General features: G+C 31.1%; 4 protein-coding genes across 4 annotated transcripts; all 4 read right to left on the reverse strand.

The window, feature by feature from the left end:
* Nucleotides 1-1,121: 1,121 nt before the first annotated feature.
* Nucleotides 1,122-8,078, reverse strand: LOC113369994 (putative uncharacterized protein DDB_G0282133). The gene is made up of 8 exons (XM_026610630.1): nt 7,787-8,078; nt 3,562-6,209; nt 3,296-3,484; nt 3,099-3,233; nt 2,322-2,974; nt 2,137-2,252; nt 1,904-1,995; nt 1,122-1,833 (listed from the first exon to the last, which is right to left on the reverse strand). Exons 1-8 carry the CDS (start codon nt 7,911-7,913, stop codon nt 1,327-1,329), a joined length of 4,467 nt encoding a protein of 1,488 aa, XP_026466415.1. The 5' UTR covers nt 7,914-8,078; the 3' UTR covers nt 1,122-1,326.
* Nucleotides 8,079-19,038: 10,960 nt separating this feature from the next.
* Nucleotides 19,039-22,024, reverse strand: LOC113370772 (homeobox protein ceh-10-like). Its single transcript, XM_026611462.1, has 4 exons — nt 21,951-22,024; nt 20,721-20,844; nt 19,863-19,977; nt 19,039-19,700 (listed from the first exon to the last, which is right to left on the reverse strand). Exons 1-4 carry the CDS (start codon nt 22,022-22,024, stop codon nt 19,039-19,041), a joined length of 975 nt encoding a protein of 324 aa, XP_026467247.1.
* A 2,049-nt stretch (nt 22,025-24,073) lies between these two features.
* LOC113370000 (mitochondrial import inner membrane translocase subunit TIM14) lies at nt 24,074-25,100 on the reverse strand. Its single transcript, XM_026610636.1, has 3 exons — nt 24,917-25,100; nt 24,603-24,842; nt 24,074-24,232 (listed from the first exon to the last, which is right to left on the reverse strand). The coding sequence occupies exons 1-3, from the start codon at nt 24,917-24,919 to the stop codon at nt 24,113-24,115; spliced, it is 363 nt and encodes a 120-aa protein (XP_026466421.1). The 5' UTR covers nt 24,920-25,100; the 3' UTR covers nt 24,074-24,112.
* Nucleotides 25,101-25,778: 678 nt separating this feature from the next.
* LOC113369998 (WD repeat-containing protein 61) lies at nt 25,779-27,200 on the reverse strand. The gene is made up of 5 exons (XM_026610633.1): nt 26,910-27,200; nt 26,636-26,821; nt 26,357-26,512; nt 26,137-26,280; nt 25,779-26,020 (listed from the first exon to the last, which is right to left on the reverse strand). Exons 1-5 carry the CDS (start codon nt 27,142-27,144, stop codon nt 25,779-25,781), a joined length of 963 nt encoding a protein of 320 aa, XP_026466418.1. The 5' UTR covers nt 27,145-27,200.
* Nucleotide 27,201: the final 1 nt, after the last annotated feature.

A 27,201-nucleotide genomic window follows, 5' to 3' on the forward strand; every position in this document is an offset into this window, starting at 1 on the left:
GATAATGCTATTTTTCAGTTTTGTTCGGATAAATGTAGTGTTCCATCAAATAAATTTATTATTTCATATGTATCATATTTTAAGAAGACGGCAAAAATAAATTAAACAATAACATGTTTAAAATATACTTAGAAACGTCAAAAATTAATATCTATAGATAGTTCTATCTTATCTTTCTTAGACTTCTGTCGGACGACTATGTAAACCAAGTTCATATGGTTTATATCTAGACTAATTTTAAAACAAACTTTCATTTCTGAACATTATTCGCCATTGGAGCATTTAAAATTTATTATATACAAATTTTACTGCTATCTAATAAATTTTTTGCAATTATTTGGAAAACAATAAGTTGAAGTCATTCGAGAGCATTAGTAGCAAAGACAGCAACCTAGCAACCCAGCAACCCAGCAACCCAATAACTCTATCGGAATCATATTAGAATCATTATAGAATCTTAATTTGCAAATTAATTTTTAAATTACAAACTTAATTAATATCTAGGTAAAAAGTGGCATGTTGCATGATATGACAAAGATGAATCTGATATGACAAATAATCGATTTAATGCTAACTATTGATTGCTGATTATTTAATTTTGTAAAAAATACATATGCGCATACTTTCCAATTTTTGTGTCAAACGATTCAGAATCACACGAAGAGTCGTCTTTCAGAAAGTTAATAACATACACTTACACATATAAATTAGTTGTATTAATCTTTATTAATTTGAAATACAAATTAAATATTATTACAAAAATATATTTACTTACGCTTAAAATAACATTTAAAATAATGAATATTATGATAATAATAAGAGGTTACTTGCGATGTATAATATATTCATTTCCAAAGATTCTTGAATTTCAACTTTCTATAAATGAACAAAAAGAATTTTATTGAATATATGATATGGCACACATTTTTATAGCTATTAAAGCAATTGTTAATTTCTACATTGATAAATCAATGAACTTTTCAAGCTTAGTCGTTACCTACTACGACGATATAAAATAATTTGGATATTTATAAAAATGGTTATTCAAAGTCTATCTAACTAAAAGTAGTATAAATACCAAATAAAGAGAATACGCTCCAAGGTTTTGGATGTAACGGGGGCAATAGTCTTTAATTAATCATCTTTATTCATGTTTAAAATTCATCATTCTAAATTTATCGTAATTATAAATCAAAAGAGAACAATGCTGGTTGAATTCATGAATAGCTTGAACTAGTTCTTTGACGATTTTAAATGCCAATTTATATAAATTCAATAAATTAGCACTAAATTAATAACTTTGTCTTGATATTTTCATCAAGTATCTTAATTTTTTTTACTATTTTTTGTCATTCTAAACCATCCAGCCGATTTGCCGGTATCTCTGGGCATCGAGATAGATCTCGAAATGTTCGCTCTGCGATTGCTGCTACTTTGGGCCCCCAAAGCTTCGTTTGAGCCGCCGTGGCCGTTATCAATTTTACGCCTTTCGAGTGTTGCTGATTTTGACGATGTGTGCAGCTTTCGGTCGGAGAGGCTTTCATGACTGTTTTTGTGACGATGTTTTCTGTATAAGGTATTGATCGAGGAATGTTTTTCATTATTATCGTTTCTTGGTCGTCTGCCGAGCGTTTTGCTGTCAACGCCATCGTTTCGCAATTTATATTTCTGATTTGAATCGTGGCTGCTCATGCTTGAATTATGCGGAATCGACTTATTCCTTCCGTTTGTTAGATAGTTTTGAGTCTGGGAATAATTGATGTCGTAGCCCTCTCGTACGTGACGTGGTTTCCACGGGGCGAGCACTGATATGGACCGGGATATTGTTTTTACCTGAATACAAAAATTTTATTTAAAAAATGCACTGGCGTCTAAAATATAATCACATTGAGTTATGTTTAACCTGCGGTTGAAGTCTTGAAGAATTTATTGATGATAATTCTTCTCTAGAAACTGAACGTCTATTACGCCGACGAGGTCCCGGAATATCGCCAACTAGTATTCAAACCAAAATTTATTTATTTATTATTCAAAAATTTAATTGTCAAACGTTTAATGAAATTATATTTTGGTAAATATGTCATTCATTATTAAAGCAATATCTATGACGAATTTTAATTAATTGTCACAATTTACCTGTAGCAGCGTGCAAATATACTATACTATTTTGACTTGAGTCACCTTCCGTACTGCTTTCCACAGAACTTGCACCAGCCATAATATCAGGTCGTTTTCTGCGATAGTCTCCATCACTATAAACACAAAATTTAATAATTAATATTAGTTTTGAACTGGCGAAGAATATGAATGTTATTAAATACCTCAAGTCGGATTTTGATTTTCGCATTTTGCTCAAAGTATCTCTAGAAATTGTATTATTGTCATTTTCTCTTTTTTCCTTGAGGGGGCTCATCGGCGGTTTTTTGACTAATATACTATCGCTACGATCATTCTGCGTAAATTTGTTATTTTCTCTGTTAGAGCCGTATCTATAGTTGTAACTATTCTTAATCATCGGTTCTTCCACGTGGATTCTCGTTTCAGACTGGTTGTGGTTTTCAGATATATTACGCAAATTCCTGTTGCTGAATTTTTCTTGATTGCAGCTATTCAATAATAAATTTTTTCTACCATCTATATTGCTGTCTACGTTCAGAGCATTGAGGGAAGATGTTACCTTCCTATCCTTATTAGCATTCGATAGAAGTTGAGTACTGGAATAGTGTTTTACGTTTTTAGATCGATCCAGAGGTGGTCTGGTTCTCGTGCTAGTTTTATGTTTAGAAATGCTAGCGTTAGATTCTAAGTCGGTGTCGCCAAAAAATCGTAAATTTTTATGTGGCATTGGACTGCGTCTCATATCAGATAAAGTGGATAAATCATGTCTTTTACTTAAACGCGATGCGTTTCTACTTGAAGGTGTCGATGATAAGGGATACTTCTGGGGTAAGAGGGTTTCGATGAGACTCTTATTCTGTAAATTTATTAAATTTTAATCAAGAATACTTGATCAAAAAAATTTATCAAAAAATAATTATTTATAAGATGTCTAATAAATTTTTGAAAAGATATTTTTAGGTTATTTATTGATACCAGACCTTGCCGTTCGGTTTCGAGTGCTTGGTTAGCCGGTCTAAGCTTCTGAACCAGCTACCCCCGTTCTTTTTGCTTGAAATCTCGCGGCGTGTTGGGCTAGGGGTCGACAATCGCCTTCTGTTACCATAATCGTTTATCTAAATATAAAAATCATACAATAATTATAAACATTATTTAACATTATATTAGTAGTTCTTACTTCTTCCGGTCTAGGATCTGTAGATATTTTGGAAGCACTTTCCGAAACATGTATTCTGTTCTCTAAATCTTTGTCCAGGGCTGTAGAGCTGCCCTTATATTCAGTGTATCGAGCTCTAAGATCTTCTTCTTTTACCATACTTTCTAATTTTTCCTTTTTTTGTTTTTTGGAAGAAAATAGTTGTCTAACCTGATCGATATTAAAATATATATTTTAGTTTAAACAAAATAAAGCGGTATTGTTTTAATAATGAATGTTATGCTTACTTTATCTAAATTGCTCATCTTCTTATCTTCATTTGAAGTTTTTTTGTCGATTTGATTATTTCTTCGTAACTTCGTTGATTTTTTATTAATAACCTCGTCGAGCTTACTATCGTAGAAGGAACCATCATCAATACTTCTTTCTCTGTATGCAAATTCGTTTCGACTGTTATTTTTAGTGTCGTTATCATAATTTTTGTAGCCATCATCGCTTGTATATTTATTTGTTTCGTTATGTGGATAATTATCGTCACTGCGATATTTATATTTATAAATATCCAAGTCTCTATGGTACATCAAGTCATTGTCTACATTTCGTGTTTCATTAGTTATATGTAACGAAGAGTTAATATCTTCCTCACTTCCGTTGTGCATTTCGTTACTCCTGTGTAAATAATGTCGATCGGAAAACTTATTAAAATCATTTTCACCATTGCTATCTCTACGATAATCATTTTCGATACCCGAATCGACTAGCCTATCCTTTTTTTCACGATCTAAATCAAAATGCCTGGAGTCATGCTCAATTTTTCTATTGCTCATACTGGGTTCAACGATGTCGCCGTATTTATACCTTTTTTTGGTGCTCTCTTCTTTATTCTGACGTCGCAATGAGTTATGATATGATTCTTGTTTTCCAGAACCCTGAGCAGATTTTAACATGTAGTCTTCTCTCGAGACTATCTCCGGATTTGATCTGTAGTGATCTATGTTCTGATGAAATCTGTCATCTTTTGAATATTTATTGAAACGTGTAGCAAATCGTTGCGAGTGTTTTTCATCTTTATGTAAATTATCGCTTATTTGAGAATCCAGACTCCTTGGTTCATAAAAATTTTCATAATTGAATGTGGGCGAATAAGTTGAACTAAAATTATCATTGTTTATTTGTGATTCTAAAAATAATTTTCGATTTGCTTCTAGATTGTTGTAAGGCCAATCGTTTTTCAAGTAAGATTTTTCTGTGAATGGTTTTCCTTCGTCGTCTAGATGTGTTCTGGTAACAATTTTTTCTGTGAATCCGATTGGACTTCTACTGCCCTCCTTATAATATTGCGACCTTGTCTCCGTTACATATTTGGTAGTAGTAGGTAAAGAATCATTCTTATTGAATAAATATTTGTTGAATGGTTCTCTATCGGATTCTATATTATTTAAATCAGTTAACCTGCGTGAATTGATTCGCGATTGCAATAAATCTCTTCTATGACTTAGTTCTGTTACATCGTTGATATTTGGTAGGTACAGATTTGGTTCTGTTAGGCTCTCTTTTCGTTTTGCGTCCATTCCATCGGCGGTTCCGCGCGCAGGCAACTCGAAATCATCGAATCGTCTGAATAGACGCTCTTCGTATCCAGTTCTATTTAATTTGTTATTGTAAGAGTCCGGACTGTACTCTCTCAGTGTAGGAGTTATGGGCGAATCTACGTCATTATTGTGATCAGATAAATTTAAATATGCTTCTTCAGTTTTTGGATAACGCCTCGCGTTCAATTTTCTATTCTCCTCATGTCCGAAACCTTCGTCCTCGTCAGAGTTTGTTTTGGATTTAGCAAAATTCGTGTGTACTGTTTGCTTACTAACTCCATTGCTATCGTTATTGCAAATAACTTGAGCATAAGTTATTTGTTCTGCAACGTTAGATTTAATATTATCGGAAGGATAATCTCGCATATTTACATCATCTGTTATAAGAGGTTTCGTATACGAAAATGGTCGGTTATTATTGTGTTGCAGTGCTCCTGGTGCAATTAGCTTATTGGTAAAATGCAAAGGCGATACTGTTTCGTTTGATAATTTTTTTACTAAATAATCTACAGTATTTCCTTTAGTTAGCGGCGGTCTTTCCGTAGGCATCTGACTGCTATGTATCATTTCTTCTGACTTTTCTTGTGCAGTATTATACCCGAGTATATTTATAGTTTCCTTAATATTATCGGCGGCATTGCTATTAGCCAAGAAATCAACCGTATCAACTGTTTTTGTGTCGGGGTTTATATTTTCTTTATCTTTGATCTTTGTTTGTTTAGTTTTATCAATTTTTAATTTTTTTGAAGTCGTATTGATATTTTCTTTGCTTTTACTTTTTTTCGCAATTAGTTCATCTTTTGTCATAGATTCTTTATTGCCACTAAGTAAATCTAGAGGGTTTGTTTTTCCGAAATAATCGTCACGAGGCGAGGTTTCAATTATAGGGGACAGCTGCTTTTTCTGACTGCTCGTAGGTTGCAAATGGTCTTCGGATTCGCTGTTAGTTTTATTTCGTAACTTAGTAACTAGTTCACCGTGCCTTTTGTCGCTAACGTCGCTTTTGCTTCTACCGACAGGCCTGCTTCGAGACAACTTTTCATCTTGAGATGTCGATTCGGGTTTTTTGAAAATATTAAATATTGATGCCCGCGGCTTATTACTTTTCAATGAGTTGGATCTCCCGACGGATCCCCCAGAATTGGATTTCTTTCCGCGCAGCGGCAATGAAAAGAACTTATCGTTTCCTGAGGAAGGAAATGCTTGACAGTGCACGCTATCGGCTTGGCGGAATACATGGGCAGCCTCTCGTGCTAGCACCTCATCAGAAACTTTTCCCAAACGCTGTTTGCGGACCGGCGCTTTCGGTGAACCGTTCGGTGAAGCCGCTACGCCACGAGGTCCTAGGGAGGAATATTCAATATACTTATTATATTATATATTATTTAAAAAATATTTGACCATAAATTATATAAAGAATATGAAATTTTTTGAAGATATTAGTTTCTCATGCATATTATAGTTTCCGCCACTGCCCGACGTCAGCCTCACACTTCATTCGTACACACTATTCGTAAAGTGAATACTTTATCGAATGGTACTTGTACATTCATATATCACTGTAATTATCTAGTATCGCTATCGCTAAAAAGAACTCACTAAATAATTTTGTATTTGCTACTTTATTCGAATTGACCCTCATAAAAATTAACTTCACTAGTTGTTCAAATATATATGATTTTATTATTTTTTCATGTAAATTTGTGTGTTACGGTCTTACATAAAGACTCCGGTTTGACAAAACAATTTTTTAGCGTAATTTTAAACGTTTAAGATGAAAATATTCGATGTACGCAACACCAGAATAGCGTTCCGAATGCACACCTCGCATTTACCAATAATGATAACAATAAACAAGTTGTATTGCGTATTATGCTGATCCGACTTAAAAGGCTAAAATCGCGCGCACCGCGGCCGCGATCGACGTATTCCGCCGAGAAACGAAAGTGCCTTCTTTCGGACTAACAGGTTTACCATATTAGTGTACAATGAAATTCTTATTCTCGATCTGAAAAGATCAGGGCTCTCGCGAGGTGAAAGGTGGTGTACGAGTAGGTATATGGACGATTGCCTTATAAAGATATGATTATTGTTTCAGTTTGCGCACGTGACAAGTGAGGTTCTCTCATTAAGAACTCGGGCCAATGTTGTCATGATGATTATTAGTACTTTGAACTCATAATTAATGAAAAATATTCGGCGTCTGAAAACAATCGATGGCTTGTATCATTATTCACGTATGTACGCAAATCGCTCATATATGATAGTACATAACATACATACGAGGTTTTTCAAAAGGATTCTTTTCATATCACATATCTGATTGAGTCATATTACTGAAGTTATTATGTTTAGTAAAAAGTAAATAAAATAAGTATTTTGGCTTTATACATTTTTATATCGTGACAATTTTTGGGACTAACGCAGGTCACGCGAATTTATCAAATAGGTCATCAGTTGACTGTGGGTCAAAGGTGGTTAAACTATAAAAATAATGAGAGTATTATGCATGCATGTTTATAAATTTATATTTTAAATTTCACGTCAGAAGTATTTTTCCGTTACACTCAAAGGTCAAAGTTTGCTTATTTTTAGCGGTCTATTTCAGATAAGTTTGTATGAACACTTGAAACATGTTCATTAATATACTTTTAACTGCTTATGAATTATGTTAAAACGACGATAACGTTACGCAACTTATATCAATAAAAGGATAACTGATTTTGAATTTGTGTCTTATATTGCTTAGTTTCGAGTGAAAAGAAATAAGGTGATTTGTGTACGAACGAATTGAATCCGTCATGGTTTTAGTGCTATGGAATAAGTTAATGTCAAGCAAGCGGAGAGAAGATCAGCGTAAACAGAATAGAAACAGTAAATTTTTAATAGAATTGTGATATTGTTCCTGAAGAAGACTAACCTATTCGTTTGACATGCACGTCTCTATTAAATGAAACGCGCGGCTTTTGATTTCCTCCAGTCGCTTCGTCCGATCGAAATGATTCGCCGCGCTCGACGTCGGCGACGCTCATGACGACGTCGGGCATCGAAGTTTCCGGACCGCACTAATCGCACTAATCGCACAAATCGCACAAATCGCACTTATCGCACTTTTCTCGACTTCGAATCACTTCCTTCATGCGGCATCGGTAAAAATCGTAAATCACTTTTTTAACTCCATCGCCAGCAGTCCGGCATTATTTTTCACTGATTGTGGGGCTGGTGGGAATTCAAGTTCATTCTTAAGTTTAACGTATGCACGGTGTTAGTTGCAAATTATTACATAAAAGCATCGAATGTTGTAACATAAATAGGCCTTATTAGATGGATGTCTGATGTATTAAACACACGATTCGACTTTCTTTGTAGGCAGATGAGGTTCAGCGGAATAGTTAGAGAAAAGCAAAAGAATTTTTAACGTTTAAAGTTAGCTCAAAATTCTAATCGGCATATAATATATACCGGAAATTCGGGATATTCAGTAAAAAAGATCACGCTTAATTCAAACATATTTCTAGATTATACTGCTTCACCCAATAGGAAAGTATGTTTATCTGATTTTTCTCTTAAACATTACATATTTTAAATATTAATTTGATATTATGCTTAAAATATGGTTATTATTTGTACACATATGTTATAATTGATATAAAATAGAGATAGAAATGTAAATATATTTAGCAGAGTGTAAGTTAATTGGAATATAAATCTACAAATTTTAAAAACAGCAATAAGTAAATGAAGAAGAACTGCAAGATTATCATCCAATATCATATATAATAATTAAATATCTATTGGCTAAAATGTGTTGATTATATATTTTATATCAGTTGACACAAACAAAATAACCATCGTCGTGAATATATTATATTAATGTCCCGAAATAGATTTTAATATACATTATTTATTTCGCACATTAAGAATTAAATAAACTGGTCAACCATGAATGGAATCTGAGTTGACCTTTTTGTCCGGGTACAAAATTTTGCGATTTATTTTTGCCAACTTATGTATAGAACAGAATTGTTTACAGGTATTGTCATTTATGCATATTCTTTTGATGAAGGCTATAGTGTTACATATATATTTATCCATGTACGAATTTAAATAAAGGATTATCTAAAAATGAAGAGATTGATAAAGTTCGGGAATTAACTGCAGAATATTTTTTTATGTTTATTTGACAAAGTACATAGTGATGGACGCATAGGTGTAACTTAGCACGTATTTCCACACACATGTTAAATTATTTCTATGTTACTGCTAACTTAATTACCATATTGTGAACATTAATCGAAGCCCACGTTTTCGGAAACAAGTTCACCTTGAGACATTACATTAAAGGCGTTAGAAGGACAAACGATTTTACGTGATTCTGCTGGAACAATATTCAGATTTGCAATAAACATATGGTCGCCTTTATCACAAAAATATGCGATTGTTGAGGATTAAATAAAATACTAATGCTAGTAAAATACTCGCCAGGATGTAATTGAGGTTAAAGTATTTTTTCATATACAATTTAATGTTAGTCACAGGACTTGTGCGAGAGAACGCAGTTATACAGTACCTACTTATATTATTTATGTATTAAATTAGACATGCATATATATATATATATATATATATATATATTCAATGTTTTACGTCGTGAATACTTTTGTAACATAACAATGCAAGAAATCGTGCAACATGGTATGTACGTGCAATGTATGGTAAATTTGATGACATGTTCGACAACTAGGATATCGTGATGTTTGAAAAAGCTCGAAAAGTGTTTCCTTTAGAATGTGTTTAAAATAAAAATAAAATTCCATGTAGTACAAAGGCACATTAAATAAATGCTTTTAATTATACAAGCCATTATAAATGTATTACTTAACGGACGAAAACTCTATAATTTTAAAGTTAATTTTTATAATATTATTTTTTATAAAACGTTTTCAACACATTGTAAAACCTTGTAATTATTCATTGTAAAAAATGAATAAAGAAAATAATAATGATAAAATTTGCACTTCCTAACTGTTTGATGCCAAAAATTATAATAAACTTCAAATATCATAAATTTTTTGACTAAAGGTCAATTCTGCAGTAAATCTGGTCAAGACCTTACATCTTTTGATATATAATCCCACTCATTGTCAAATTTTACAATGGTTACAACATTTTTTATTCATTATTTATTTACATTTATAATATTTATGCGAATTTAACAGTTGAAACAATGTCTTGATGATTTTTTTAAATTTATACTACTCACTTACAAAGTGTGAAATAAATTAATTTGGTTTTAGACAGATTTTAATTTTATATATATATATATATATATATATATATATATATTATATGTGTGTTTGTGACAATATGAGTATTATCACATAATATAGAAAGTGTTTATTCATTCGTTATATCAAGTGACATTTGAATAATTAATACAGATTTTTTCGTCTAACATATAGTGTAGTAATAAATTTATTTCAATCAAAAATTAATTCATGGGATCATAATAAATATCAATTTAGCATGCATACATTAGATATTTTTCACAACATATTTCTCATTCCTGTAATATATCAATTTCAAGTATTGATTACAAAAAATATTTAAACCGGTATTTATGCAAATTATTGATAGGTGCATATGCGAAAACAGCATTTAATTTAATTCTATCGCTTTTGTAACCAGTTGTACAGAAGGTTTCTTCTAAAAATTGCCCAAATTATCAAAGTCGTCACAATTTTTGAGGGTTAAATACTGTTGCATGCACGAGTATATAAAAATAGAGAAAATCAATTTAAGTGCACGTAGTACAAGAAAAACTTTTTCCATTATTAAAAGTGCTTTCAATATGTGAAACATTTTTATTCTTTGTCATTGTAATTTATAATTATTTAACTGAAATCAGAAGGTGAATCAATACACGACTATGTTCAAATGTAGGTTTCTTATTACAATTCCCGTTAATAAGACCCGTTTCATTTCAGATTGCCTTGAAAGGAATCAAGTCGCCTCCTATTTCTTTTGACAAAACGAGAATTTCATTATAGCACCGGGATTCAAATGCTTTGTAAAAGATTTTAACATTTATATGAATAAGTAGTGTCAAGTACGAGGAAGTGAATGTATACAGTAACTTATTTATAAAATCATTTGTTTGCTAACATAATAACATAACTCATTAAAATTGTATATTCTATGTCGGAGCGAAATATTTGCGATCGTGAAATGTGCTATAAAAGTTTAGATGCGATGATTTTTTTTATTATAATTTGGTGACTTCAATTTTCAACACTAACCGTTAACAATTTTATCTATTATTGTAAAGCGCAACTTAATTATTTCCTATTCAATATCTTTTTTATTCATATTTCAAACACAATAAATACTAATTTAACTACTAATATGTCTTCTTATATATTTGTCGAAGCCCTAAATGCTGTGAAAAAAATAGTTAGATGCGTATAACAAGCTGGGGAATAAAGCTCTATACTTATTCCAATCATTTTTGGGACGTAGATCATATGTAATCGTTATTGAGAATACCGAAACGAATTCTGCTGATGGTAGTATCCAACAAATACTTAGTTTAAATCTGTTACCTTTTCAGTTATGATAAGTTTATCATTTTGCATTTGCGTGCAGTCTCAGTTCCTTCAGGAAAACGCGTATCCAATCGTACATGAGAAGTCGATTCAATAAAACTAGGTTCTGTCGTACATAATTTTGATGTAGAAATATTTTCGTAATATTTACTTGTGAGAAATATAATCGTCAGTCGAGAATCAAGAATCAAGAATCAAGAATCTTCTGCTGCATCTAGCACAAGTGAACCGAACGAGCACTATGTTACGCAATAAACCGGTATTTTACAATTTAATAGATTTAACGATGTTACACGTTCGAGTGTCAAACGAGAACTGAACGAACATATATGGAATAAAATCGAATATGTTGCCAAAACCGATATTGGCGAATTATAGATGATGTTCGATCTTAAGAGATATTGCAATCGGATAAATGATGTGTTAAGGTCGCTAAATATCACTACGAATAATAATATCAACATAATATCAATACGATTACTAGCAAAGATCGTAAATATCTAGAGAGTAGATATAATAGAGATGCAAAGCTCTAATAATTTGAAGAATCTCAAAATTAAGACATAAAATACACCTCATATACAGTTCATACTAACCAAACAAGTATTATCAACTCTGTATTACTGTATTTATATTTTGACTTTGTTGTCGAAATTTGTGTATTTATTTAATGTAATGTTTTAAAGTCCTATTTCAATAAATAACTTAATAAATATATTAGCAATGGCACCGAACTTCAAGAATCTGTTGGAGTTTTTTTACTGATTAGATAAGTCGAAACATTGCAAACGCATCGATTAATTCCTTTTTTTAATATATAAAAACATGACAAAAATGCTGTTTATATAATATTACTCTTCATTTAGGAGCTTTTCGTGCAAAGTATGCTAAATCTGTTTTCTACAATAAAAATACTCTATGGGAAATATTGCTTTTAGTATTCAATCACCTATTTTTCGACGCGTTTAATTTCCTTTTGCGCATTTAATCCAATTCAATTTTAAACAATTTGCTAGCAATTTTAATGGAATTAACTCGATTCAGAATTTCAGAGCGAGGCTGACGTCATGAAGCAGTTCCGAGGCGCGCCCACGATTTCGAAGTTTAGCCTATACTTTTATTTGACAACTTTATCATCGATAAACTCGTTATTTCGTATTCTAAGAACATTATATTACTGCGTTAACGTAGATGGTGTCCACGTACGTTTTATAAAACATATTTGCCAACATGGATATAGTTATACATATACCAACAATTTTGATATAAACATACTTATATAAACAAACGGTATGCATTTCGATATTGGAAAAAAATAATAAATTAATTAGAAGTTTTCGTACAAATTTATATAAATAAAATTTTATACGGCTAAAAATAATGTACTTAAAACCCTTAATGTTATATCATCATACATAAATATTAATTTTCAAATATTATTATATAATTTTTTCATTGTTTATAAAACTGTATTCAAGTTTTTGTATATGCTGCCACAAGTTAAATATTTGATTTAAAGCCCTACTGCAAATGTGAAAGCTCTTTTTGTAATTTAGTTTCAATCAATTTACTGTAATTTATTTTTATTTGTTGTGTAATCACAAAGTTTACTGACTTGGCGAAGACATCAAATTATATGTTTAAGTACGTTCTTGTCACTTTTTAACAACGATTCTCTAAGATCAATAAAATACAAAGAGAACTGAATATTAATATATTCTAGCAAAAGAAAACATATACATACTCGTTCTTGACATTTCTTATATTTATATGTTAAGTAAATTTTATCTTTAAATTGGCTAAAATACAACACTTATTTATGAAATTCTCTATATTTTATATATCTTATGGTATGTATATTGTATTATTAAAAAACGTAGAAGTTTAGGTTTTTGCCACATGGCCACATAAATCGTCTGATGCTGATGTTCTGTTGTAATAGTCCTGGTGTTCGTTCCTAAATCATTTGTTTAACAACGTTAAATAGTATTTTAGTATTTTATTTTCTCTTTGTGAACATCTCTATTTATTTTGATGGAACCTTTGCCGTCGGGTTTGCTAAGATGATATTTTCTATTTCTTCTTGATCGTGTTATGTTAAAGGTTAAACTTTCGCGGCATTATTATAATTATTTTGCATCACAGTTGTTTTTACGCAAATATTACGAAAATTTGTTGTAAAATATATAATTAAGAAATATTATATCGAAATTACTTAATTAATCATTAAATGTAATTTTATAATATTTTTTTTGTACAAATTATGTGTTCGTTAAGGGCAGGCCTGATGATGTTATACCATTCACATAAGATATAATTTAAATAATTTATTTATATTTATATTTATATCGTACTCTCCAAGCGATTGTAACTTCGTTTAATAAAATGGTACAAAAATATTTTTTGAGTGTATGAAAGCAGAGCTTTTAAAACGTCTTTACTTCCATACGCTTTAAAATTTTGAGAACAAGTTCAAAGTACATTATTAATAATATGAAGTACAAAACTGACTCTAAATTGTAATAATAATACGGTCAATATTTGTTGATTGTTCAATTTTTCGACGTATTCGAGGATAAGTCAGAGTCTGTTTTTATGTCTTCATGCTTATGTTGTGACTTCCAATATTTTATGCATATGTTATAATTTCGAAGAAAATTGAATAATATCGTAGATTAATTCAGCGATCAGAAAGATCTATCCGGAGAGTTGTTAATTATTTATTATCACGCGACTAACTAGTATTTACGTAGACCGATGCGATATTACATATAACCAATAACATCGTCGGCGTAATAAACTTAACTAAAGCCGCGCTGAATTAGAGTCGACAGCCTTGAAATAAACCGCATATTTATAATATTTATCACATGCGAAGGATGATACTAAGAGACAAATGCAAACTATTGATCGAACTATAAATAATAGATAATATATTGAGTCTGCTAATCGAACGTGCACTTGTGCAAATCCATCACTGTTCTCATTTCAAACACATCGACTTCTAAATTGGTTTTCAGAAGTCATTAAGAACATTGAAGATAACACGGAAATAGGCAAATTAGAATATTTGTAAATTTTGCGTTTACAAAGTAAGAAATTTGAATAATTAATATATAAAAATAGTGTAGACTCGTACAGTACAATTGCTGCACTCTAATTTTATTTTTTTCTCTAAAAATACGACTCGCTAATTTTATGTTGGCGTTTCAAATTGGAAACGAAAAATCATAAAACTTATCCATTAACGCTCTACAACAACAACTAGGTATCAGTAAACTTATAAATGACTAATAAATTAGTGTATTGATTCTTAGCCTGTTAATATTTCAAAAAAATGATATTCATTAATATCAAATAGGTAGATTTTGGAAAATATTTCGATCTTATTATGTCTGTGGACTAAATTTAGTGTCGCCTCAGGCAGGGACTAGATCAACAAAATCGATTACGTAAAAAATCGCCTAATGGATCAATGAGAGACAGACAAAAAGTATCGATTGGATACCATTATAACATTTTATTCTTGTGAATATTTATTTCAATCAAATATTTAACATAACAATTCTCATTTAGTGTTTGTATTTATTTTTCAATATGAGCATCCAGCAGCGAGATGGCTGTGATTTTTAATTCTTAGCTTGACATTGTTGATTTTTTTTTAACAATGGTCGGAGCGGTCAGATGACAAGCAAACGACCTTCGCAATTAACACGAAGCAATATAACAATTGCATTCTATTTGCACGCGAAAACCAGGACGGCAATTTGTCATATTAAAAAGAAACAATTGTGTTCATCTCATGAGAATTCGCTATAAAATGAATCAACCTAGAAATTTGTGTAATAATAAGACCGGACCGCGCCTACGCCTCGTACACCTCATTCGAAATCATGGGCCTGTTGGACTATATTTGAATTTGTTAACGGTGTTTGCGCAATGAAAAAGTATATTGTTGAAGAAATTAGAGTTCCGTAATGAACCAGTTTCGTTAACAGCATATCCTGAACCGAGAAAAGATTTTAGTATTATTGCTGGAGAAAAATATTTCTCTTTTTAGTCGAAATAATGTAAAATCCAAATTATTTTATAAAATTAAATTGATGCAAATAGATTTTATTGTTTGATGGAAAGCAATAATTTTTTCAATATTATGGGAGAAATTCACTATGGAAATATTTAAGTACCTACACACAAATATCAATGTCAATAACCATTAAGTTATGCTTTAACAATATATTTTTAATATCAAGTAAACATATTGCTGACTTCATATTTCATCTTGTAAATGCATTGTAATAAAATTATATCTAACCAGATAGTTAAACATCTGTTCAAATATATTACACATACAAATTCTTCGTAATAACCTGTATAAATAAAATTTAACACGTCGTTCTTAAATTGAATCTATATATTACTGTAGATATTATTACCTATTGTTCAACTGAATGTTCTTGTGACCTCAATTTAACGATTTGGCAATAACATTGGACCAAGAACAGCATAGTAATTGATTGAAAATAACATATTTTTTTATTCTTTTCTGCTAATAATTTACAATTTAATTTCAAAATATACGTTATAATAAATTTTTCTTAGTTTTGAGAAAAATCAAAATGAATAAATCAAAGGCGAAGAAGAGGTAGTTTGTATAATAAGCATAAAATACTTGTATTCTTTTTAATTATACTACTAATTTTGTTATTTAAAAATATACCTTATTACTTTTATAAATTCATTTAGATATAAAAGCACCAAAACAAGATACAAAGCTATTGTATCGCGTTGATTTTACAACCTCCCACGGATTTTAAAATCATGGCGTTTCCAAATATGTCCTGGAATCGAAATGCAAACACAATCATCGAAATACGCAAGTAACATACGATTTGCATTTGTAGTTTTTTTTATAAACAATAATTGGATAAAAATTATTCAAACATTCTACCACAATTAACAGCTTTAGATATTAATAAATCAATTAATTCTGCGATTAATATGTAGATAGAGTCATAATTATTTATGAAGATCAGGAAAACAAATAACAAATGTGGGAAAAACACTAAACAAATCATTTTCTTATAAGATTAGGTTTGAGGCAAAAATAATGGGTTTTCAGACATATTTATGATAGTAGGTGTAATGAAATGTCATCTTTGTGTTTTCAACATCATCTATTTGCGTGGTCTCATCGTTCAATATGAAAGTATCTAAAACAAATAATATGTCAACATATGCTTAATATGCATATATTTATTTCAAATATTAGCGAATAGAGAGACATCGATATTGAAATGTTATAGAATGGTATAAAATTGTACAAACGGCTTTGTTGAAACTACATATGCCATTACTACGTATCAATATTTACTAATCTACTCCAATCGAGTTATTATAAATTGCAATTAATATTGAAAAAATAGCCTAATTCAATTTAATGTAAAATTCATTATTCAAACGGAAGACTAACTAACCACAATTTAAATAAATTTCATTGCATAGTAGATCTATTGTTTTGTTATCGTCGCAGCTAATTACAGCAATAGTTGAGATCAGAAATAGTATATATTCAATATATTATATATCATTGCATTATTTATGTACCTTGGCAGCTGCATTGTCAATGAATTATAATTCAAAATTCATTAGTCCATGTCATAAACGACCTAAGCAGCCAGCATATTAGCAGACACCGTGGGCTTATGTAATAAAACTTTCAATAGAAATGATTGTACTTTTTGTAACAATATTATATAGTAGATGAGGCGCCGAGTCGCAGTCTGTCTGCATTAAATTATATTGAAGTAGCAATTCAAAGTTTTTAAGAAAAAATCCAGCTCATTCCGAATTCATTCAATCTTAAATTATTAAAACTCGGTATTTAATTTTTGAACACGTTTAACGTATGAGATTTCGATACAAATTATTTTAACAGCTTTTATACAAACCCTTAATAAACTTGTTTTTATTTTCAATGTGAAATAAAACAATGGGTCTATAAATTTTCTAACCGGAGGTGTTAGTACAGAACTTTTGGAATAATGAGTAGGTATGTATCCGTCCTTCGTTTTGAAATAAGCGATCTACATTCTTACTTCATCATTTGCATAGTGCTTTGTTGTTGTTGAATAGGAGATTTCTGAACCACTAGTACGGAATATGTAATAAAATTAATGCGTGCGATAAACGCTTTCTTTGCATTGGCAGATGCTGATCCATTTTATTAGTTGAATTGTTGAATATTAAAAATATCACAGCCTTGATAGACACGGGTTTTATATTCAAATTACACACTATATTCGCTAAATGTCAGGCTTCTAATATATATGTAACGTGTTCAAAGTATCATAATAAATGTCAATTCGGTGTGACATGAATTTTACTTGCATGTTGTAATAACTTCAACATTTGTTGAAGTTGTTTTTTATGAAAGTCGAGAGAAAAAACTTGTTTTATATTGTTAAGCGATAAATGTTAATTGGAATAATTATCGTAAAAAGCAGTAAAGCAGAGGTAAATTGCATAGGTAAATAATATGAAGTTTGATGGTCAAACCAGATGAATTTGTGATCGAGACCAGATAAATGGCATGATAGATGAATGCGCACGAATGAAATCTGCACCGCTGACAGAACAGTAGGTATGTTGCAACATTAACAATCACTTGTGATAAATCCACCTGAAAGCACTGAAACGAACGGAACACAAACACGCGCCAGCTAATAGAATTAATGGGCACCACGAAATAAGCTTTATTTATCGATAACACATTATTATAGGTAAATGCGAATAATTTGATTTGAATACATTAGATTCGTCTGATTCCAGCGTTGCGATATGAATCGGCGTCGGTGCGCTGTGTGTGCACTGTGCACATGCGATATGGAGCACATAAACTGAGATGACGTGAATTGCAAAGAGATCACTCGGTCCGCACAGGTGTAAATTCGAGCATCGCACTCGACACTGGACTGGACACTGGACACTGAGCACTGGTAGTCCTCCAGAACGATACTGCGATGCAAACTTATCTGTGATGCGAAAGAGACTGTCGCTAGAGTTTTCTGCGAGACGACGGCTCCGGAGCTCCGGTCGGTGCAAACACCCACGTCAGATAACACAAGGTGTTCGCTTTATAAGAACCATTTCGACTTGAAACTATCGATGTGTTCGTTCATGATAACGTCTATACAACCAACAATCGGGATTTGCACACATTCGAATCGGTTGCCGTGTTGAAATAGGTGCGCCTGCCTACTTGAACACCATTTATTACGCGAATCTGCAGCCCAGGATGCGAACCTATGATTGATTTCGCGTTTGGTACTCGTTTGGAAGGTCTTTGCAAAATATATATGTATGTATAAACTAAGGTCGGATACACTATTCATTCACGATTAACAAGCATATTGTAAGTACTTATATAAAATGAAACAAACATGCTTTGAAAATATAACAACATATTTATTAACTGCAAGTGATCTGTAATAATTAAAAACATTGCATATTGCATATAAGAGGCACATTCTGTTGAAAATATATATTGACAATATTATTTGATGAGTTATATTATAGCGTTTCTGAAAAACGGGCTTCTTATTTTCAATAAGTCGGAATCAATGGCGTAACTATTTAGATTTGTTGACATATCAAAATTATTTTCGTTTCTGCAAAGAAGCATATCGCTGGACAGATTGAAGCTGTCATCATCATTATTCAAGAGTGTATTTTCTATTTCCAGTGGTGAGGCCATTGTTCGTTCATTATTTTTATCAATAAAATCATCATGATGACATTCCACATCGTATTGCAGAAGAAGTGAACTACTTTCCATGTGTTTCTCTTGTCCGTCAATAATATCGACGGGAGCAAATTCAGTTCTCATCGATGAATTTTCTTTGCTGATGATATCGTAAGAGGCGACATCGCCGAAACTTTTGTCCGCGTCGATGGCCAGGTCGATGGAACCATGATCGTTCGGCCGCATTTCGCAATCGCTTTCGTGCTGACAAGATAATTCTTTTTTAGCCTGGGGATTATTATAAGTCATCCATTCGATATTTGATATATCATTATCATTCTGTTTTATAATCGATTCAATATTTAGATCGATGCTGTAATAATTGTAGTCGGGTTGTACAATCGGTAATTGCTGCACAACATCTATGTAAGGTAATGTGGTGATCATCTCGTCAGATCGATAACTCGATTTTGCATTTGGGCATCCTGTTTAGATGAAATTGAAAGAATCATGTAAAGACATTAAGAATTAATTATCAAGTTATATAAATATTGTCTTGTCATAAGAATTTATTTATTTTTCCACAAAATGCATCTCCTATAGAGGTTTGAAATAGATATTCAAATAAAAGTAAATTATAGCTTTACCTTTATCGTCTTTCCCGTAAAAATCAGTAATTGGAGCATCGGCCTTTTCTATATCACCCTTAACTTTATACTTTTCCTGTTTTCGCCACTTTGCTCTTCTATTCTGGAACCAAACCTGCAACAAATTTCTAAAAGCATGTATTAGTTTGTAAAAAAAATTTCATTATACTATATTAAACTTAGAAGAGAAATATTAAACTTATTGTGAAAACAATATCGTTTGAATGTAATGATGTTATGAAATAGAATAGAAATAGAAACTGCTGAATATTTAGGGGTAACACCACTATAATTATTTTAAAAAAAGATTATTTTTTAAGCTAAAAGTATTTTTTTGTTGTAGTTTCAAGCCATTTACCAAGGCATTTGTAATGTCTATAACACTTTTCTAATCTTACATGTACATTTTTCTTAAAACACGTTTCTTCAAAACGGCGCACAACATAATTCATGATAGTTTTCATTTTTGTATTTGTTACTACAATATGTTTCAAATAAGATTTTGAAGAGAAATACGTATGCTTTTTTGATGTATTAAATTAATCATTATTCAATGATTATCTTTTCTGTTGAAAATTTAACTACAATTAGTGTGTTTTTTATTTTCATGGTGCCTTGCTAAAATGGCTGGGATACCATAATTTTTGAATATTATCTATTTTGTTACTTAAATATACCCTAAATTACTTCCTTCTTATTACCTTTGGTTCGAACCAAAAGAAAATGATGAAAAATACGTTTCATATGCTGTGACGGTTGAGTGATGTTACCCGTAAATATTGAATGTCAGTGTGTTGAATTCGTTTCCGAGTCTTATGCCTCGGAATGCCCTCATGTGCCCTCATGCTGCCCTCTCACCTGCACTCGGGCCTCGGTGAGCTCGACCCGAGCGGCTAGTTCCTCGCGCAGGAAAACGTCCGGATAATGCGTCGCGCAGAACGCTCTCTCCAGCTCAGCGAGCTGTGACCCAGTGAAAGTCGTCCTGCAATAGAGACGAATTAAATAATATTAATGAGACGAAGAGAAATTCCTTACGCGTCTGCACTTTGGGAAATGAACCGTGTTCGCACATGAATTAAAATATTATTATACATTAAATATAACATCTTTGCACGCACTTACAATAAATGCGTATTGTAGTATTTTCAGTTTTAATTTCATACTTTCATTGAATATTTCGTGAGGCTCATATACTGACAAATAAATATATAGGATTGATAACAGGACAACAGCAAATTATTTGTAAGATTGTAATGAAATATTTTAACCTCGATAAAATGTTCAATTCATTTGCCAAAAAATATTTGTAAACTATTTGTTTTGTGGTTATTTTATGCTAATTGTTGAATCACAAATTATCAGTTAATGGAAATATTTTACTTAAATTATATTTACCTGATTATTTGCTCAAATAATTACTCAATATAAATAATGTTCCTTTTTAGGTTATTATTCTTTACAAGCTATCGCTGAAATATATTATTTTATTGATAATAGGACCATAGACCTTATATCAAATATTACAGTATATTATTGCAGTACAGGCCAAAAATTTCCGGACACTTGAAAAAAATCTCATTTTCTGAGTTTTTAGCTTTATTTTTCATATAAAAATAATTTTATTCAAGTTGGTTTTGTACATTCTACGTAGTATTAATATTTAGTGACTGATTTGTAACCAATTTGTGAGAAATAGTAGACTAAATAGTAATGAAAATGTTAAAATGTCACTGCAGTCGATTTTCCTGAATATGACCACCCTTTGTTTTGATCACTGCAGCGCATATTTTTGGTGATTTTTCAACGAGTTTTTGCAATGTTTGCGCAGGTATGTTCTTCCAGGACTCGTTAAGGCAATTCCACAGGGCAGGGAGGCTGCTTGGATGCAAATCAGTCAGACAAATGCACGACAGTTCTATTGGATTAAGATCCATTATTTAAAGTATTTTTTCATCTTGTTTTCGCTTCAAATAATTGGCACAGAGTCCGAAAGTGTGTTTAGGGTCATTATCTTGTTGAAAAATAAATTTTGGACCAATTAAATTGAAACCAGATGGAATGGCGTGGCGCTCAAGTATGCTATGATACTGTTCTTTCTTTAAAGTTCCATGTATTTTGACAAGCGATCCGACTCCATTGAATCCAAAACAACCCCAAGCCATCACTGAACCACCACCGTGCTTTACCTTTGTCGAAATACACTTAGAATTGAGTCTTTCATTACCCTTCCTACGTCGATGACTTCCGAAAAGTTCGAATTTTGACTCATCCGTCCATAAAACTGATTTCCATTGATTGATGGTCCAATTTAAGTGGGTTTTGGCAAATTGGAATCTCTTTTGTTTATTTACTGCTCGCAGAAGCGGTTTTTTGAGTGGCCTGCACAATCGCCGGATCTTAATCCAATAGAGCTGTTGTGGGACGAGCTTAAATGCCGCGTGGAGGATTTGCATCCAAGCAGCCTCCCTGCCCTGTGGAATTGCCTTAACGAGTCCTGGAAGAACATACCTGCGCAAACATTGCAAAAACTTGTCAAAAGATTACCAAAAATATGCGCTGCAGCGATCAAAGCAAAGGGTGGTCATATTCAGGAAAATCGACTGTGACATTTTAACATTTTCATTGCTAATTAGTCCGTCATTTCTCACAAATTGGTTACAAACCAGTCACTAAATATTAATACTACGTAGAATGTACAAAACTAACTTGAATATAATTATTTTTATATGAGAAATATAGCTAAAAACTCAGAAAATGAGATTTTTCATGTGTCCGGAAACTTTTGGCCTGTACTGTATATATATATATATATATATATATATATAATATATATATATATATATATTCAATTTTAGTTCAAATTGATTTATGATACCTGTATCGACGCTGTTTCCTTTTTGTTATACTGACGCCTGTCTCTTCTGAAAGTATAATTTTTCGACAATTGTAAAATTATAATATGCCGAACTACACGACCGAAAAATATTTATATGAAAGAAAGATTGAGCAATATCATGTGTAACGTTTTAGATTGAACATGTGAATCTTAGTTAGAAAGTTGTATCTTATCCTATTCAAAATGTATTAACGATCAGATGATTACACTAAATAATTAAATCTTCTCATAACTATATACCATATTATTGCTTATTATTTAGTCGTCAAAATGTGCAATGATTTTCAATTTTAGAACATTTCAATTAAAAACATAAATAAATATTCGATTTCTCACCAACGTTAACATCATTATCATCGAAATCTTCGTCGCCCGTTAGTAACATTTTGCTATTGGTCACTGATTTTCTAAAGCTGAATTTCTTTCATATATTCAGTGTTTCGAGCTATTCATTGCCGAACTTTATTATTACTGAAATATAATATACGCTATAAATGAGGTCTAGTCTTTCTAGGTGTTTTGTTTCTAGCAGTTTTATTTTGTAGGTCTTCGCTTGTGCGCTTGAGCTTTTGAAGACTTACAAATGCAAAAATTCCTTTGCTGATGATATCGATTTCTGTTCTAATTTTATGTTCTAGTATTGAATTCTTTTGTTAAAAAAATGTCGAAAAAGTAAATTTTATTACAAGCCCACCATCCGTATCGAGTATACGGTGTTGCCGATAAATTTAGGGAGAAAGATTAATTTGGGGAACAGCCATAAAAAACTTCATAAATTATTTTTAATTTGCAGATTCCGTTTTTTCACATAAGTATATTATGAAAAAATCTTCTTATGCATTAAGCTTTAAGTGGAAGTAAGGTTATGCCTTCCTATTTGGTAATTTTATGAATTATATATTTTCTCGACATTTTTAGTCGTTCTGAATCGATGTAGGTCTTGGACCAACCTTGGTATTTCATCTACGTTTTTTCGTAATTAATTGTTGAAAATTTATTTTTTAATTATTTTAATGAAACTTTTTATAATGATAGAGTTTATGGTCTTAGCAAAATTTATAAAAATATTGTGAACCTAATTTGGTACAATGAGTGTAGTAGATTTACTACTACACTCATTGTTACGCCCTTCATAAAGGCCCCCAGACATAATTATATACAGCACCCTAGAAAGGAACACCAAAATGGGTTTTACACCAAGTCAAATAATATTTCTGAAAATGCAATGTGTTAACAATTCTTATAAATTACATATAATCATCATTTAGTGGCACACGAAACATTTTGGTTTATCTAAACAGTTTTTATTCATATAACCAACAATTACATAATAATTTTCTACATGCTACTATAATTAATGAGATTTGCCGCTTTCCATTAAATCTTTTGCTTCATTAATTTTTGCTGCTAAATATGGTGAACCTCCTCTATCCGGGTGATTCTGAGACATAATTTTTTTAAATGCCTCTTTAACCTAGTAAAATAATTATTATTATATTTATATATTAGGTTATTTATCAATATTACTTTATTCTGTAGCATATTTCTGATGCTCACAGTATTGGCATCTTGGATCAGAAAACAATATTCAAAAATGTTCAGAAACCAACTTTTCATTAAAAAAAAACAGAACAACATTAAAGTAGTTGGAATACATATTCTAAATGTGCTCATGGCTTCATTAATGTTGGTCATTATTTAATTTACATTTCATTCATGAAAAATTATAAAATTAATTTAAAAAAACTTGCAATTAATGCCTTCGTGAATTTTTATTTTCCAAGTTTAATCATAAAAGCGAATAACAATGATTGCAAATGCAAATTCAACGTTTATATCTGTACCTTGCTTTTTGGGCTTGTGGGACTGATCCCTAAAATTAAAGAGGCTTCTCGCTTTGTCATTTTTGTTTCAAAACCACCTTTGTAATACCGAGAATTTGCAAGACTATCTGCATCAAATTTTGGAAGATTTTTCATAGCTTCAGAAACCTTTTGTGAAACATTTGGCATTTGCCGTAAAACATAACGACCAGCAAAACCCACTGCTGAAAGGGCTAAACCTGCAACAATTACTGAACTAGCCTATAATTAAATATAATCACATTTAATAGTATAGTAATAATTTAAATATGTAATACACATATATATTTACATACCATATTTTTTTCGTATTTTTTTTTTGGTGAGGTTATACAATATTGTTAACCGGAAATTTTCATTATTTTATATATAATTCTTTGCGCCTTTGACTTTATTGCGGTAACAATAGTATTTGAAATTAATAAAAGCTGATCTTACATAGCACCATTTAATTATTATATATGTAATTGCACATTGTACATAATTTTATTATTTTTTCTTAGCGAACTCGAATATTCCTTATAGAACGTCAAAAAATGTTATCTCCGATTAAAACCATATTTTATTCATAGATGGCTATACAAATTTAACTTGAAATGTAAGCATCGTCATGGGAACTTATATGCATAAATAAATAAAGAAATAAAATATATCTTATTAAAAGAACTGTATCTTCCTTACGCTTTGGAACTTTCAAGAAATTAATCTTTCATTTCAACTGTGCTTGCATATGTAAATTATTGTTGTATAAATTCATCAAATCTCGTGAATACTTGTGTGCACCAAATGAATTACATCATACTTTCATAATTATCAGTTATTTAACATAAAAGTTACGAGTAAGAAACAACATTGTCACATTACCACTAGCACCTGTATAGACACAAAATGGAATTTTGTCTTTCATGAAAAATTAACTTCATAATATAAAAATTGTAGAAACATAAAAACTGTAAATTATTTGAAAATTTATCTCTATTTACATAATTACAAAATATCGCTTATTTTAATCAATGTCATGATCATGAAATAGTTGAAAATGAACATACACATTTACCAATAAAATTAAAAATGTAATCTAGAAATATACAAATATAGAATAAAAATACAATACTTATTGATATATTTTTAAATAACTAAGTATTCGAATGAAATTGTTTAAACAGGGCACTTATATACGTTCAGACATTTATCATCTGAAACCGAAACTATTTTATCACCATCTGGACTATAAGCAACACCCCACACTCCCTCCTTATGTTCACGAAATGTATGAATGCACTGCTTTTCTGCCAATGACCATACCTTCACTGTTTTATCACTTGAAGAAGAAGTAAAATTATTTCCTGATTTTGAAAAAGCCACATTAACCACCCAAGAAGAATGTCCAGATAATGTGCCTGATAACAAAATGAAAATACTTAACATAAGCATGATGGCATTCCATTGCATCCATAAGGTAATAAGATACAGTTAACAAAACGAATAATTTTGTTACATTTTTTGATTATCATACCTGCAACACTGGTCCGCAAACTGTTGATATCATAGAGTTTCATGTGCCCATCATCAGAAGCAGTTAGTAATATTTGTGAATCTGGAGAAAATGCTAAACCTCTTACAGGCAATGCATGATCACCAAGCATATGCATATGTTTCCCTAAAATACATAATTTATGTAATTCATTATATATATATTTATGCAAGTTTGTATGGGTTCGTCCATGTGTTTGTACCTGTAGCAACATCAAATATACTTATTATTCCTTCCACGCTCCCACTGGCCACATATTTTCCATCTGGGCTATATGCTATACTAAGAGTAAATTTACCCTTACTATCTAAGGTTCTTTCAGCTTTACCAGTCTCCACATCATAAAAAGAAATTATACCTGGAATATTTTAGAAATGTTTTTATTTGTACTGGTCATGGTAAAAATAAAATATATTCCATAAGGTTTTATATTACTTATGTTAGTATAATTAAAAAGGGGTGGATTAAATTATTATCTCACCAGAACTTGAACCCGATATTACATATTTATCATCAGGGCTAAAAGATAAGGTCCAAACTTCTACTGGACCTACTTCTAAAGTTCTCAATAATTCACCACTTTCAAGAGACCAAAGTTTCAAACTAGAATCAAGACTAGAACTGGCACAAATTTTACCATCAGAACTTATTGCTACTGATACAACACCTGCAAATCCATAAAGATATATTTACAAAACAAATTGTTTACTATTTATCTGGTAAAACTTCATTGTTTTAATAGAATATTTTCTAACCTAACGAATGCCCTTCAAACTTATGCCTCAGTTCTATTCTACCATTGGAGATTTCCCATACTTTTACTAGATCATCCAGGCCTCCAGTTACAATGTAATCTGTCGATGTTTCTTCAGTTTCATTACCGTACTTTCCACGGCCCCAAGCTACACACCAAACATTATCGTCGTGAGCGTTTTCTTTTCGGTATTGGAGAGCATAAGGTGCCCCGTACGTATCGATTTTATCTGCCATTTCCAAGTTAATAATATAATAAATTACATTCCCCAACAATTCATGTCAAACTAGTAT

This window comes from Ctenocephalides felis, unplaced genomic scaffold, assembly GCF_003426905.1.
Source record: "Ctenocephalides felis isolate EL2017-DRISC unplaced genomic scaffold, ASM342690v1 CF-g0.4_SCAFFOLD_01492, whole genome shotgun sequence".
Lineage (NCBI taxonomy): Eukaryota > Metazoa > Arthropoda > Insecta > Siphonaptera > Pulicidae > Ctenocephalides > Ctenocephalides felis.

What these genes read in the sequence shown, in the direction of transcription:
- LOC113369994 (XM_026610630.1), bottom strand. Translation starts at nt 7,913, where the DNA reads ATGCCCGACGTCGTCATGAGCGTCGCCGACGTCGAGCGCGGCGAATCA. An exon ending in CAGATCCTAGACCGGAAGAA is followed by an intron (nt 3,234 to 3,295) that starts GTAAGAACTACT and finishes TTTTATATTTAG; the next exon opens with ATAAACGATTATGGTAACAG. An exon ending in ATATTTGCACGCTGCTACAG is followed by an intron (nt 1,996 to 2,136) that starts GTAAATTGTGAC and finishes TTTGAATACTAG; the next exon opens with TTGGCGATATTCCGGGACCT.
- LOC113370772 (XM_026611462.1), bottom strand. Translation starts at nt 22,024, where the DNA reads ATGGCTTGGGGTTGTTTTGGATTCAATGGAGTCGGATCGCTTGTCAAA. An exon ending in TCACCGAGGCCCGAGTGCAG is followed by an intron (nt 19,978 to 20,720) that starts GTGAGAGGGCAG and finishes AATTTGTTGCAG; the next exon opens with GTTTGGTTCCAGAATAGAAG. An exon ending in TTACGGGAAAGACGATAAAG is followed by an intron (nt 19,701 to 19,862) that starts GTAAAGCTATAA and finishes TCATCTAAACAG; the next exon opens with GATGCCCAAATGCAAAATCG.
- LOC113370000 (XM_026610636.1), bottom strand. An exon ending in CCACAAGCCCAAAAAGCAAG is followed by an intron (nt 24,233 to 24,602) that starts GTACAGATATAA and finishes TTATTTTACTAG; the next exon opens with GTTAAAGAGGCATTTAAAAA.
- LOC113369998 (XM_026610633.1), bottom strand. Translation starts at nt 27,144, where the DNA reads ATGGCAGATAAAATCGATACGTACGGGGCACCTTATGCTCTCCAATAC. An exon ending in TATATTTGATGTTGCTACAG is followed by an intron (nt 26,281 to 26,356) that starts GTACAAACACAT and finishes TATGTATTTTAG; the next exon opens with GGAAACATATGCATATGCTT. An exon ending in TTTGCGGACCAGTGTTGCAG is followed by an intron (nt 26,021 to 26,136) that starts GTATGATAATCA and finishes TTTTGTTATCAG; the next exon opens with GCACATTATCTGGACATTCT.